At 37.2% G+C, this 14,942-nt stretch overlaps 1 protein-coding gene across 7 annotated transcripts in view; it reads left to right on the top strand.

Annotated features, from left to right (window-relative positions):
- Positions 1–14,942, top strand: part of USP54 (ubiquitin specific peptidase 54) — a 97,016-nt gene that overhangs the window by 55,350 nt on the left and 26,724 nt on the right. For all 7 annotated transcript variants that reach the window (XM_090145041.1, XM_031603037.2, XM_031603040.2 and 4 more), the window contains 7 exons: positions 3,065–3,199; positions 5,486–5,599; positions 5,727–5,809; positions 8,170–8,275; positions 10,906–11,052; positions 12,833–12,982; positions 14,455–14,623. In XM_090145041.1, the coding sequence (XP_090001167.1) occupies positions 3,065–3,199; positions 5,486–5,599; positions 5,727–5,809; positions 8,170–8,275; positions 10,906–11,052; positions 12,833–12,982; positions 14,455–14,623 (904 nt within the window). The remainder of the gene's footprint in view (positions 1–3,064; positions 3,200–5,485; positions 5,600–5,726; positions 5,810–8,169; positions 8,276–10,905; positions 11,053–12,832; positions 12,983–14,454; positions 14,624–14,942) is intronic.

A 14,942-nucleotide genomic window follows, 5' to 3' on the forward strand; every position in this document is an offset into this window, starting at 1 on the left:
AGGTGAAGAAGCTTTTGAAAGAGAACAGAGTTTGAATGTTTCATGTATGAAGCTTCCATTAAGCTCCAAAAGCACTTGGAGAAACGGTGTCCTGAAAACTCCTGGAACAGGACCAGCAGTGCTTTCCTGGTCTGCGCCCAGCTGGCTTTCAGACCTGTGTGGGGAACGTATGTAAGTGACTAACAGTGTAACTCAAGGGCAAGATCTGAAATTAAGGAGAGAGATCCAGCTTAGATAACTTAAAATGATGAAACAGCAGGAAGTGCCACACCTGTCCATCTCAGTCTGAGAGACAAGAAAGACCTGCTCTGAAGAAAAGGTGAGCAAAGAATGTGTCTTGAAAAATAAGGAGAAGGGGAAACAATTCCCCTATCTTGCTCAGAACTCCCCCAAAGAAAAGGTATTTTTTTTTTGCTCTTTTTCTTAATAAAAAAAACAAAGGCAAAGCCAGCAACAACACTGGGTTCAAAGTGCATTTGACTCTATTTCAGGTGTTTTTGGGGGCTTCCTGCAAGACACAAGTGGTGTGTTTCAAAGGACTTTAAAGATTTGGCCTTTAAGATTGTTCCTCATTTTTAAGACATTTTAATCTTCAGAATTTAAAGAATACTATACCATTGTGCTCTATGCCATTCCAAGTATTCTATCTAATACTGGGGCCTTTTGCTGCTTGATTTTACATAATAAAGTTCTTTATGATATTCTTTAATGCTGCTAGATTATTTCTGTTCTAAGATTATGGTAACTGTGATCTCATTCTTGGCTGTTATGCTTACTAAAAGATTTTTTTAATCTTTGTTCTTTGCTTTTGATCATGAAGTCTGCAATTATTTTGTGATGCCAAAAAAAATTTAAAAATGGAGGGTCTTCTGGAAAACTCAAAGAGCTGCTTATAATCATCAGGGTCACATTTTTGTTTCTGAATCTTTTTATGTTAACTATTATGGACTTTACAGGTAGAAGTGAAGTATGCTTTTTCTTGAAATAGGGTTGCTTGGTGGCTTCTGCTTTTAACTCGTGAGGAGCCTATGCTGATTCTCCTCCTGCCAAAAGCTCCTGGGGGCAAACTATGACCTGTCCATCAGTTCCCTGCTGCTCAGTTGCTTGCTAAGCCACTAGGCAAGTGCCTCAGTTTCCAGATCTATAAAGTGAGACCAAAGATAACCAGAATGAACATGTTTCTGAAGCACAGTCGTGACTACTTCAAGATGCTTTTAAGTCCCTTAAAGGGAGGAGCTTAAATAGGGTGGAATTGTTTCTCACTGCTTTTGTTTTTAATGTCTGCCGAAATGAGAAAAATCTACTAATGCAACAACAAGAAACTTGCTTTGTTGTCAGCGGGACAGAAGTTGGAATTGGGACTGTTAAGGACCGGCTTGGATATTCTTTCATTCTTTATATATGTAAATGTAAGGTAGCTGATGAAAGGTATTGTCTGTAACTCATGAGATGGGAGACTTCAATTGCCTCACAGCCTTCTCTTTATTACAACTTTCCTTGTTATTATCTGATGTTCTAATAAACGCGGTATCAGAAGAGCTACTCGTCTTCAGCATGATGGGCCCTCATCCATCAATCAACACTGGAAACATTACCAAAATAAAAATATCGGTAAAGAGAGGTGCATGTTTTACATCTGTGTGAGATAATCTGTCAGTATTATAAATTCTGTCATCTCTATAGCCTGGAATGAAGCAGACACAGATTTGTATGTGTGGCTGTGCAGTGACTGGAACATTCTGTATTTTTTCATCTTCCTCAAAGCAGCTGACTTAAGCAGACGTCCCAGTTTACCTGTTCATTTCCTGATAAGAAGCAAATAAGACCAGTTAAAGGAGAGAAAGATTCAGGTTATTTATTTCTAGTGAATATTGGTTCTAAGTATGCTGGAGAGAAGCTTTCAGGAATTAAAGGGAGAAGTAACAGGAATGAATGCTGCTACAGGTTCTTATCACAGATTGGAAAGAAAACCAAGCCAACAAACCACTTTGAAGCTAACTTTCTCAATTCTCTTGTCTAGAAGGCAGAAAAGCCAAGTAGTTAACGACTGAAGGTATTGTTTTAATTGCAGTAATAACAAGCTTTTTGTGTGATCTTTAAGAAAGTTGTGTGGAAAGTTTTAGAGGCAAATAAAATTTTGAGATCAATGCTGATGAAGAAACTCTTTTGTCATAAAAATCAGAGTAAGAACAGTTTGAAAATAAGGTCTAGAATTTTTCACTTATTGAGGAGCTTGCGTACCATATTATCCTGTTTTTTTGTAGGAGGGCACAATGAAAATTAATTCAGAAAATGTTTTAGAGATTATGCACACAATAAAAGTTGGGGCTCATTCAATTGGGAATATATGTTGAACTTTCACACAGATAACTCATGCTTTCAATTATAATAATGCTTCTTTATAGGACTACTTGTTGCAAGTCATTACCCAGATGAGCTGTGAGATATACAGGTGTGAAAATAACAGGTGTCTGGAAGCAATTGAACAGCTGGCCATAGACAGGAGCTGCTGTTCATGTAATGCATTTTCCTGTCCTTATGCTGACCCAGTCATCATCTGATTCTTACCTATTCGTGCTTATTTAAAGTAAATGCATTTCTGAAAGATTGCAGACAACACACTATGGGCTAAGAAGTTAGGAAAGCCATGACTGAGAGAGGAAAGAAAAAAGCATGCGTAGGAAGAATGCTACTGATGTGAAGTTAGAAAGTCAAGCTGAGAAAATAGGACTAAAAAGTGAAGAAGTTTTTATATCCATTGTATTTGTTTCAGGAATCAAAGTTGAGGAAGGTCTAAGGATGATTATCATGCAGGAAAGCTAACCCTGGGCTCCCAACCCTCCCTTCTCTGCCTCTATGTTCTTTGAAAGGAAAGGAAGGAAAGCACCAGGAAGATAGATAACATCTTCAAAGGAGAAACCCCTAGGATTTTTTATTGTAGTTCCTTTACAGTACAAATATCTTTATTGCTTGGTCAATGTGAATTAAAAGCTTCTTGTTTGTTTAAAGCTTCTCGTGTGTTTGAAAATACAGTGGCTAAACTTTTTGTTTGTTTTCTTACTAGAGTATCTTCAACCAGTTTCAATGTAGCAGTGAGAAAGTGCTACCTTCAGATGCCCTACGCACAGCTCTTGCAAAGACATTTCAAGATGAGCAGCGGTTCCAGCTGGGCATTATGGATGATGCTGCTGAATGTTTTGTGAGTATGACTGAAAGATGATCAGAAGGCATAGATGCAAACTCTTCCACTACGCAGTTCAGCTCCCTACCCCAATTGCAATAGAACTTCTGTCCTCAAAAAGAAGTCACCAAGCTTTAGGTGTGCAGTGTGGGAACCAACGTTTGTTTTAAAAATTATCGCTAATGATTTTGAAATGGAAACATCAATATTACATACTTAAATTTCAACTTCACGTATACTCTGCTTGTAGTCTCAAGTATATGTTTGATAGGAATTGTTTTTATAATAAAAAATTCTCTCCATGCTTTTCAAAATTCTGATACGGGGTATGATACTAAAACTTCACAAACATAATGCTCTCAATCAAAGAAAGCAATTGAGCTTTCTCATCTGCAAACACTTAGAATTGGTCATTAGTGCAAAGTCTTTGTCAGCACCAACAAAATTGTCAGTTGGGGTTGCTTGCTTATCTTTATATAGGTAAAGACCCTGGTGAAGATCTGCCACTTCCTGCCTTGGCCCTCCTCTTCCCAAATTTCTCTTAGCAGATATACCTTAGAAAATTTTATATTGCAGACCTGGTCTGAACTGTTAAGCTTTTTGAAGAAAAGTTGCACCAAATAAGTAAAGTTTATTCAGGTAGTACTTAAAGGAGTGCTGTGCACTGAAAAAATACTCTGTATTATACTGTGGCCAGGACCACTGACTTCTCTTGTTCTTGCTTCACTTTTGTGCCATTTTGACTGTTACTGTTCACTGAAGATGCTTTGACCAGCCAGGACTCTATGCTAACAGTTCTGTGAACAAGGTTGTACATGTTTACTGAGACTTGTTCTCTTTTATTATCTTCACTTTGGTGATATTATTGATACAGTAGGCACTGCAAGAGTGATTTGGGATGTTAGTTTTAAGGATCACCTCAAAAGTATAAAAGGATTTGGGGTGTCAACATGCAAATCTTAAATCCTTAGTTTTGACCCACTGTGATTACAAACATGTTGGTTTTACTACTGCAGTGTAAAACTCCTCTCAGGCAGAATGCCATTCAGAGTGGATATATTAAATCTTTCATTTCTTGTACCTGCCCAATTTGACAGTTGTAAAGTGATAAATTCATAGAACTATTGTAGTTCTTAGACTAAATGGACTGCTAATGGAATTATGATAACGCAAGCTACTCTATGTTTGTGGAATACTATTGCAGAGTAATGGTATAGAAAAACAGTATAGTTTAATAGGCCTGCTCAAAATGGGAATAGATTGTAACAATAAAGCTTCAAAGTGAAACGAAAGAGATGAGCCTGTATAGGAGACTGTCAACACAGCTTTGTCAAATCTGTGTGCAGCTGAACACGTGTACAGAAGTCTGTATGTAGTACAACATAGGAACTTCAAATTCAGTTTGTTTCTTGAGAAATCTAATCTAAATAGCTCATTTTATATGAGAAGTTACCACAGTCATGTTTGTGAGGTTAATTGTACTGGCACAAAAGCAGTTAAAACTGGTAGAAGTTCTGTTTTGAGGTTAAGCTTTAAGGCAGAGATAATTCCAAAGCTTTTCACTTAACATTTTCTGCCCTAAAGGCAGAGATTTAGTTTAAGTAGCAAAAGAAGACCTTAAATTCCTGAGTTAAGGGGAAGTTGTACTAGGACAGAGCTGTTTTGCCCAGTAATTAATCTTGACCTGATTGCTGCAAATCTATATCCGTGCAAGGCATGCTGGTGGTGAAAAGTGCTGGTGGTGAAAAGTGCTGCTGGAAGAGGAGGCAGATTTCTGCTGTTGGTCCCAGTTAAATATTGCTAGCAATGTGAGGAGAGGAAAATAAGTCCTCAGATTTATTTAAAACAGATGGCATCGCCTAGAAAATTTTCAGTGCTTTTGTTTCATGTGGAACTTAATCTACCTCTTCATTTATTAGTTTTCCCCCTCTTTCATAGAATGTAGATTATTTATCATATTTAATGTAGATTATTTATCATATTTAATGTAGATTATTTATCATATTTAATGTAGATTATTTATCATATTTTGAAACTCCTGTGTAGTGTAGAAATTGATTTAAGGTTACTTGGTGCTGATGAGTAGAACTTGGTAGCAACCAATGTAAAATTGTGGAGCTGTTCTATCTGCTCCGTTTGGTCAAATCCATTGACTTTTGATTATTGGGCAGAGTGATCAATGACAGAATCTTCAGATGTTCCAGTAAATAAAATACATGGTTATTAGGTGTAGCATTTAGAAGTTGGATGTGCCATTTTCTTTTACATTGGAAAGGACTTTTTCATTCTTTCTTGTCTTTCTAGGAAAACCTGTTAATGCGAATTCACTTCCACATTGCGGATGAGACAAAGGAAGATATTTGCACTGCACCGCATTGTGTTTCGCATCAGAAGTTTGCAATGACCTTGTTTGAACAGGTGAGATGATGCATGTTTTATACAAATCACCACTTCTCAGCCTCATGTTTCAATCTGAAGACATGTGTAGCTTTGGACCACCAAAAAAAAATTTTATCTATACAATACTTCCTCTTTTTCTCCTTAGTGTGTTTGTACCAGCTGTGGTGCCACTTCTGACCCATTACCTTTCATCCAGATGGTACATTATATCTCCACAACATCGCTTTGGTGAGTTCAGTTGTTTTTTTTTATGGGGAAGAGAACTTATTTATGCTACCGATGCCATTTGATCTTCACCTTCATAACGCTAATTGTCCAGAAGATGATTTGTTCAGAGTTGGTGGAGCCTTTATAACCACTGCAAAAGGCATGAGAGTTTAGTGGAACAGAAAATAACTTAGGCATGGTTCAGTGTGTCTTTTCTATTTAGTCCATATTCCCTTTCAAACCAGAGCTAACTTAAAGCTTTATCAGTCTGCTCTGAGTTTTGTGCAGCTGAGTTTTGGAAAGGTTCAAGGACAGAAATTGCATTATCTCTCTGGACTGGCTGTTCCAGAACTTTGCCCCTCAGTGTGATTTTTATTTCTTTTTTCCCCATATATCCAACCCTTTCCTGACTCTCTGCAGGACTTATTCCAGTCCAGTTCAACATATATCTGTTGTGCTGGGAAGGGAGTGGGGGCTCGTAAAAGTGGTCACAATGCTCTGGATGTGTCCTTGTGGTTACTGAATAGAGAAAAACAATTACTTTGCTCAACTTGCATGTTAAAGCCCAGTAATTTTGTTGGCATCCATCACTACTGACTGGGGATTCTGTGAGCCTGAAGTTCCAGCTAGATTTTGGTCCACTTTGTATTCATACAATGGGTTGGATTTGAAGGGACCTTGAAAATCATCCAGTTCCATCCCCCTGTAATGAGTAGGGTTGCCAATTGCTAAATCAGGCACTAGATCAGTTTACACAGGGCCCCATGCAACCTGGCCTTGAACACCTACAGGGAGTCTGCTCCAGGGAGCTGCATCTGTAGTTTATCTGGGTAACGTGGTCCAGTGCCTCACTATCCTCTGAGTAAAAAATGTACCCCTAACATCTATATCTCCCCTCGTTTAGTTTAAAACTATCTCCCCCTTATCCTGTCACTATTAGACCTTGTAAAAAGTTGGTCTCCCTCCTGCTTATAAGCTCCTTTGAAGTACTGGAAAGCTGCAGTGAGGTCTCCACAAGCCTTCTTTTCTCGAGACTGAACAAGCCCAGCTTCCTTAACCTTTCTTTGTAGGAGAGGCATTTCAGCCCTCTGGTCATCTTTCTGGCCCTCCTCTGGACCTGCTCCAATGATTCCGCATCTTTCTTTTGCTGGGGGCCCCATACCTGGACAAAGTAGTTCAGATGAAGCCTCCCTAGGGCAGAACAGAGGGGGGCAGTCATCTCCCTTACTCTGCTGTCCACCCTTCCTTTGATACAGCCCAGAATGCAGTTAGCTTTCTGAGAGTTTATCTTTGCAGTCTACACCTCCCAGGTTGGCCACAAAGAACGATGTAGAAGACTCAAAAGTCTTGCTAGAGACCAAATGAGAACTCACTGTTCTCCTCTTGTCAATAGAGCTTATCTTTTTATGATAGGAATTAGTCAACTTAGTCATGCATAGCTTGTCTGTGGAAAATCTTCTGACAGTTGTGATTCACCTTCTTATCATTCTTATGACAAGGTGATTTCCAAAGGGATATTTGGTCCATTGTCTCCCCAGGTAGTAGAGCAAGATTGACCAGTCTTAGTTCCTTGATTACTCTTTCTTGTCAGTGCTAAAGATGGGTATAATACTTGGTCTTTCTAGTTGCTTATTGCCATGACCTTTCATTAAAGGAGCTGCTGCTCTATCTCTGTTACAGTTCTGCTGAACGAATTGTAGAAAAGGGAAACTGATTTTTCTCATTCTTGCTGCTAAATTAAAACCTGCCATAACATACTAGAGGCAAGACTGTTGTTTGTTTCTGTCTTGAAATTTTGACTGGGATGAAAAACTCTTTATTTGTTGTCCTGCATGAGAGGCCTAGCCTCAAAAGGTTGTCTTGAGAACTGTTAGTTGAATAATGTAAAGCAAGATGTTGTTCCTTCTTGTGGCTGCTACCTGACATTTATTAGAAGAGCAGCAAAATAGTCATGTAAACTGTATTTAATACTTTATATTAAAAAATCTCAATAATGTTGAGTTGTGTGTTATTTAAAAAAAAAAAGCCCCGAAAGAGTAGTACGTTTATTTACCTTTTAAGACATGTTAAGCTTGAGGCCATTAGTATTCTTGTAAGTACACAAGAATTCTTTTAACTTTTAACATGGACGCTGAAATAATTGAATACTGTGCTATTTTTCACCTGTAGTTACCTCAGTAAGGACGTGCTTCATTGTGCTACTTCACTAATGTGGTTGCTGAAGGGGAGCATTTTTAATCATATGATTTTTCTGTACTACAACCTTAAATATAAAAAGTGTTGTGCAATGTAAGATTCTCAGCTTTTCAGTGAAACACTCTTAATGTGTTTTGTATTTTTCTGTTTTTGTTAAAATTTGTTTTCTATCCTTTATGCTAAAGCAATCAAGCTATTTGTATGCTGGAGAGACGTGAGAAACCCACTCCAGATATGTTTGGAGAGCTACTACAGAATGCCAGCACTATGGGAGACCTGAGAAATTGTCCGGTTAGTATGTTTAGTTTTCTTCCAAGCAGGGCAGACAGGACAGAAGAGTTAACAGATTACACTGGTATGTATTTTTTAACTCATGAGCATTTTTCAAGATTTAGTTCAAAGGAATGTTAAGGAAAAGGATAGACAAGATTTTTCTTTGGGTTTGAATTCAGTACTTCTCAGTTATTTAATGAAGAAAAAGAAAACTGCTGATGCTGAGTGCCTCACTGAAGATTCTTAAAGCCTCCAATGCCAATGTATGAAGCTGCAATTATTCTTTTATCCTATGAAGAAATTTCTCTTTCTTTAGTTTAGTTCCTTAACTAAAGAAACAGAAGTGAAAGAGAACATGGGGGTTTCATCTTTTTATGGGAGGTCTGTATGTTGGCAGTGGTTTTGATTAGCTAGGCTTTCTAGAAAAGAGTGTTCCAGAAATTCATCCGGTTTCTCTCGTGATTTTTTTTTTTCCTATGAAAGCAGTGTGTACCGTCTGTAATAAGAGCATGAGAAAAGATGTACTTATTTCTTAAAGAATCTTCCCAGTAGTACCATGCTGTGACACAGGTAGTAGAACTTCTGCACCAGTTACTGTAACTGTGTGTAGAAGGTCAGTTGTTTTGCCTGGATAATCTTCCATTTGACTTCCCTCACAACCTTTCAGTTGGAATAAATTTTCCTATTGGTACTGTACTTGCATCGTGTAGCCAAAATTGATCAGAGGGGAAGAGAAAAGAACAGCCACTAATTATTGTCAGAGGTTATTCCAATGGTGAGGGATTGTAGGCTAGCCAATATATCTGCGAGGGTTCTGTCAAAGGCAGGCACCATCACAGGAAATCTGAAGAAGTATTGTTTCAAATTTCTGAATGAGGTATACTGTTCGGAGTATGGGAGATGCTGACCAAAAAATGTGTGATGGTCTGCATTTAACTGGGACGTAATCTTTTAAAAACAATTACTGTATATGCTAAGTTGATAATCATAGGATGCTGTTCTTAAAAATGTTACTGCCTAAAAATGCTTACTGCTACACAGTAAAAAATCTAACAATCTGACTGAATTATAAATGCATACAGCAATTAGCTTAAGAAAAATAAAAATGGTTTTATGTAAAACTAACTTTTTCCCCTTCAAATCGTAAAGCTTTGATTTGGTTCTAAAACAAGTTTGATATCTTCTATCTTTTAATTTGGGTACATTCAGATCCAGAGCTTTAAATAAATATGTAAGAGCCATCATCAAACTTCTTTACATATTGATTAATACTTTGGGCAGGGAATAGCTGCATAATTGTTGCTTTGTGTAATGCTACTGTTCAGTGCCTCATGAGTCTGAAGCTTAGCAGTACAGGCTCTAGCAGGAATGGCTTGTGTGTCCATTCCCTGGGGCTGCTGTACACATTTCCATTCTATGACTATCTCCCTCCCCACCAGCCCTCTGTAGCTTCTAACTTTGAAACATTCATTTTTTAGTCTCCATTCAAATATTAAATTCTTTTTTTAGGAGATATTGGTGAATATGTGGTTTTATTTATCTCAGTAAAGGAAATGAAGATGCTCATGTTTTAAACAACAACAAAAGTCTTAGGATATTTAATTACTAAAACATGGTTATTTAGTAGAAACATTGAGACTGTTCTTTTTGAAGATGAACTGGTTTGTAACTGGAAATAAACAGCTGGGTGAATTTGCTTGCCAGCTCTTGCTGACCCTTTCTTAGTTTATTTGGGAAGCATTCTTACTGATGTTTAGCTAAGGCTGGACTACTAGAAGCTTCACTAGCATGACTTATTAGGATTTTGTATTATTCCTGTCTTTCAAAAATGCTCATGTTGGCAGGAGGAGCAAAGATGATGACTATTTGAGAGTAAGATAGTTGGTTTTTCGTTCTGTTTGTTGAGATAATCCACAGAATTGCTTGTACTTTGAATGTCTGTTGCAAAATGTGTATGTAGTGATCTTTGATATAAATGTCTGATATCTACGTGGAAGCGTCATAATCTTCTAACTTTCTATCTGGAATGAAAAAAAAAAAGCCCACAACCACACATGCACTTGGTTAACTTTCTAAACTGTTGTCAGGAAGGAGCTCCTTATGATCATTTCCAGACTTGTAGTGTCAGAAATGAGAATATTAAATTCAGAAACTGTTCCCCATAGTGATGAGAAACTTCTCATTTTGCAGATGCTTTCTTTCTGGGATCGTTTTTTCTGTGACCCACCCCAGGGGGAAAGTGAGTGCTCTAATGAGACTTCATCGAAGTTGTCCCGAAAATAAAAAGATAACACTCTGCTTCGTAGAATTACAGTGATAATCTCTTAATTCAGATGGTGGGGTTTTTTTCATGATGCTTTAAAGATGCCTATAATTCCAACAGATAATGGATCAGAAGAACCACTGAGAAATGTGTTAACTTCAAAAGCAAGCTTATCTCTGACAAATGCTCTGGCTAGAGAATGGGGGAAATGGCTGGTTGATACGTAGAGATAGCTGTATTAAAAAGAAAAAAAGGAAAACAAAACAAGAAATAAGCAATGAAGATCTGCAGTGGCAACTGCATTATTGAAATTTGTACTTCTTAATGCCTAGCACTAACATTACAATAAGCAGATTTATTTTCCATGTTTTATTTAAATTTTCAGAGTAACTGTGGGGAAAAGATACGTATTCGTCGTGTGCTGATGAACTCTCCACAGATCATCACCATTGGCCTGGTTTGGGATTCAGACCACTCTGATCTGGCTGAGGATGTTATCCACAGCCTGGGCACTTGCCTTAAACTGGGAGATGTGAGTATTTCATATGAGGTCTGCTCTGAAAGTAATGCCTCCTGTTGTTGGCCCACAATGTCAGAGGCAGATGTGGGTGGTATGACAGTAGAGGCTGAACCTTCCTGTTGATATTCTGTTACATTTTGTTGCTGTGTGACAGATGGCAGAAGAGGGGTAGTCTGACACAATGATGTCTGATATGGAAATGCATGTAGAGCAAAGACATGTCACTGAATTCCTCCATCATTCTGTCATTCATCAATGCTTGTTGAATGTTTATGGTGACCAAACAGTGGATATGACACAGTGAGGCAGTGGCAACAGTGACAGTGGGTCACCTCCTCTGGTGCAGATTTTTAGGATGCAGAATGCAGGCTCCTCTTTGTTGCTGGAGAAAATGCACAGCTAATGGTAGTGACTATGTTGAAAAACAGTGCTTTGTAGCTGAGAATTTGCTCTATCAGAGTGTTATCATTTTTGCACTTGCTATGGTTTTCATGGGAATAAGTGAGAAACATTACTTTCAGAGGGACCTATGCATTCAAAATGCACAACTTTTCTCAAAATAATTCATAGTAATGGATTGAATAATAATAAATAAGAAGTTGCTTTTTAGCTTCTATAAATAGAGGGCAGATCCAAAGATCTGATCTGCTTCCAAATGCTTATCAAAAACTATGAAAGTACTGTTATAGTTTCATTCTCAACTTTATTAAGTTATTGTGTATGGCTCTTGAAAATAAGAAAAATAAACTCCAAAGAACAGCTTGTCTGAATAAAAACATGTATAAGGGAATTTTAGGTTGTGATTTGTGCAGATTTTTATTAAAATACATCTGTACACTTTTCACTTTGAAGAGCAGAAGTTTATTTCTATTACTTATGAAGGTAAAATATGGTTTATGGTTATTTAACTATTTATCCTTTTAATTTAGAAGTATAGTTGTAATGCTTAGGAGTTACTTAAAACTGAGCAGTCTCAGAGATGATGGCTGACGTTTGATTCACTGATAGGTTAAATTAAGTAGTGCACAGCATCCATAGGATTTGTCTTTTAGAGGATTTACTTAATCTAAATTAGATGATGTTTTAGTGCTGAGTTGTGTATATACTGAATTGTAGCTGTGTCCTACTGTAGCACTGAGATACTGTATTAAAATAGTTAAAATCAGAGCAAGTTAATGGAAATGTGGTTGTACACAAAGTGCAGTACTTGTACAGTAAAGCACTAAGTGCTCTAAAAATGGCTGCAGTATATTTTTAAATAGAACGTGATCAATTAATACGAGAGGACAGGTTTTTGTGTGGGAAAACTTCTTTTGACCTGCTGATAAGTTCATTTCATCTTTTATATGATATTATCATAAATTGAAGTCTGCTTGAGTCAAAAAATAAATGCCAGCTGCTTAGTGTCAGAGCTGCATCGTTTCTACAAAGTAAAGAGGAAATAACAGATTTAAATAGTATCTCATAGAATCAGCAAGCATAACACAGAGAATATGTGGGTAATTTCTTTCAGTGCACAGTTTTGCTTCTATAGATTTTTAGAGTCTCCAAGACTGACTTGATTCTTGAGCACCTGCTCGGTTCATAGTCTGTTTGTGGTTTATGTCTCTATTTTTGCTTGAATGTTGGTTAATTACTTCGGTCCTTGTTGTCTTATGTTCTGTCTCTTGAAGTAAAAACAACTGATGCTTCTTCATAGTACCTTATGGTCTTCAAACAGAAGGCAATATGTAAAATGCTGTGTTATGTTATTGATTTTTGACTTTCAATTTCCTTATCTCCCTTCTTGAAGCTCTTCTTCAGAGTAACTGATGACAGAGCAAAACACTCAGAGCTGTATTTGGTGGGAATGATTTGTTACTATGGAAAACATTACTCTACTTTCTTCTTCCAAACTAAAATTCGTAAATGGATGTACTTTGATGATGCTCATGTCAAAGAGGTAAGAAAACAATGTTTAGAAAAACATTTTGAAATTTGCTAACTACTTGTGTACAAATTCTTACTGATCTTTAAAGATTTTGAGAAATTTAATCTATTTTCCCACTCAAAACCTGTAGCTTTGTACCTTTTCATGAGTAAAGTAAAGCGTTCTTGGAAAAGCATTCCAGAAATCTCAGAAGCACCTCATTCGTAGTTTTGTTGTGTTGGCTGATGTTCTTGCTTTCATGTTTTTTGAAACCCTATTGTTTGTGCATAAGGCTAACGTGCTTCTCTTTCCATTGCTGAGGACCAATATTGCTACTTAGTGAGGGCTTTTGGGGTTGTTCATTGAACTATCTAGATGCCAATCTTTCCCAGTAGTTGTTGCCAACAACAAGTTTTCCTCTTGTTTGTTCCTTTATTTTCTTTTCACCAATCATGAAGTCCTTGACATTCCATATACTAGTGCTTGGATCTTAGTACAGTGCTACTACATCGCATTAGTTTGTTTTACTTTATTTCACACCACTTTCCTTTTATTCCTTCTTGTCATAGAGGCTCTAACATGAGAGAGGAAAATTTTCTCCTGTAGTCATGGCCAAGCACAGTCTCAAAGGGAAAACTAATCCTTCCATTTGTTCTCAGTCACATTTGTCTGCAACAAAACTGCCAATGATAGGTATTGCAGTGCTTTAGTTGAGTTAACTGTGTATGGAGCAGTTTTTTTTTTAGAAAAGATGTTCAGTGCATTTATTAAAGTCTGTATTTGTATATGAGGAATATTTCTGAGATGATTTGGTGATGATAATTACCTCATTTTTCAAAAATGCTGTGGAGTTTGTTTTAGCAGCAGAAGAGGTTCACACTCCACAGTGGTTAGCATTGACTTAAATTTGCTGTCACGCTGGAGATGTAATTTTTTTGCTTACTGTTCATTTTGTTTATGGTGGTGGAAGGATTGAAGAGCTTTGTTAGCTGGTCTTTTGTTTGGACTGATGCAAAGTTCGAATGTTTGAAGGGATGAACAGATTTTTGCTAAAACAAAACAAAAAAACCCAGTAACAACAAAGAAACCAAACCCTCTGAAAGGGAAGGATTATTTTTGTAGTTATACTTTTAGCAAAAATTGTTTGTTTAGTCAAAAATGGTGAATATCTTGGTTTTAGCTGAGCTGGTTCCACTGTGTTCCAAATGTGTTCTTGACCAGCTGATGCTGTAAGTGATAGTTTTCTTTTCAAATAAGCTGAGTCTCAGAGGAATGGAAATGCCAGTTTTAAGAGATAGTTTGCTTGCAGTTAGATTTTAGAAGTAATGTTCTTTTTGAAGTATTTTTCAACTTGTGGCTAGCAGTCTTGATGTGTCTTCTTCAGTACTGGATGTGGAAGGAGTTGAAGAATGTCAATAAAAAAAAAGAGGGGGGGGGGGGAAGAGTCCTTATTGTAGAAAATTATGACAAAGTTGTCTTAATATTTTTTGTTGTTGTTAATTCAGATTGGTCCAAAATGGAAAGATGTTGTGACAAAGTGTATTAAAGGTCATTATCAGCCTTTACTGCTGTTGTATGCTGATCCACGAGGAACTCCAGTATCAACACAAGACTTGCCCCCTCAAGTGGATTTGCAGCAATATAGTAGGACTTGCTATGATAGTGAAGACTCAGGTAAACGCTCTGGACTGCATGTTTATTTCTTCACTCTGTAGTGCTGTGTGTGAAAAGTTTTTATTTTGTTTTGAGTGTGTTTCTGTTAGCGTTTGTTACTTTTCAAAGCTGATCTAGAATTCTGAGGAGGATTTACAGTATTTTACCTTCGAACTTCTCTTCCAGCGGATAGCAATCTTTTAAGCATAAAAATAAAAGTTAGAGAAAAGATGGAAAAAAGAACTGAAGGGTTTGTTGTGAAGTGGCTGTAGAGAGGAACAATAACTGATGAATTCATGGGCTGAATTCATAAATCCATCAGTAGTTCTATCAGGAAAGG

The sequence above is a fragment of the Phasianus colchicus genome, chromosome 8, assembly GCF_987193195.1.
Source record: "Phasianus colchicus chromosome 8, bPhaCol1.hap1.1, whole genome shotgun sequence".
Classification (NCBI taxonomy): domain Eukaryota; kingdom Metazoa; phylum Chordata; class Aves; order Galliformes; family Phasianidae; genus Phasianus; species Phasianus colchicus.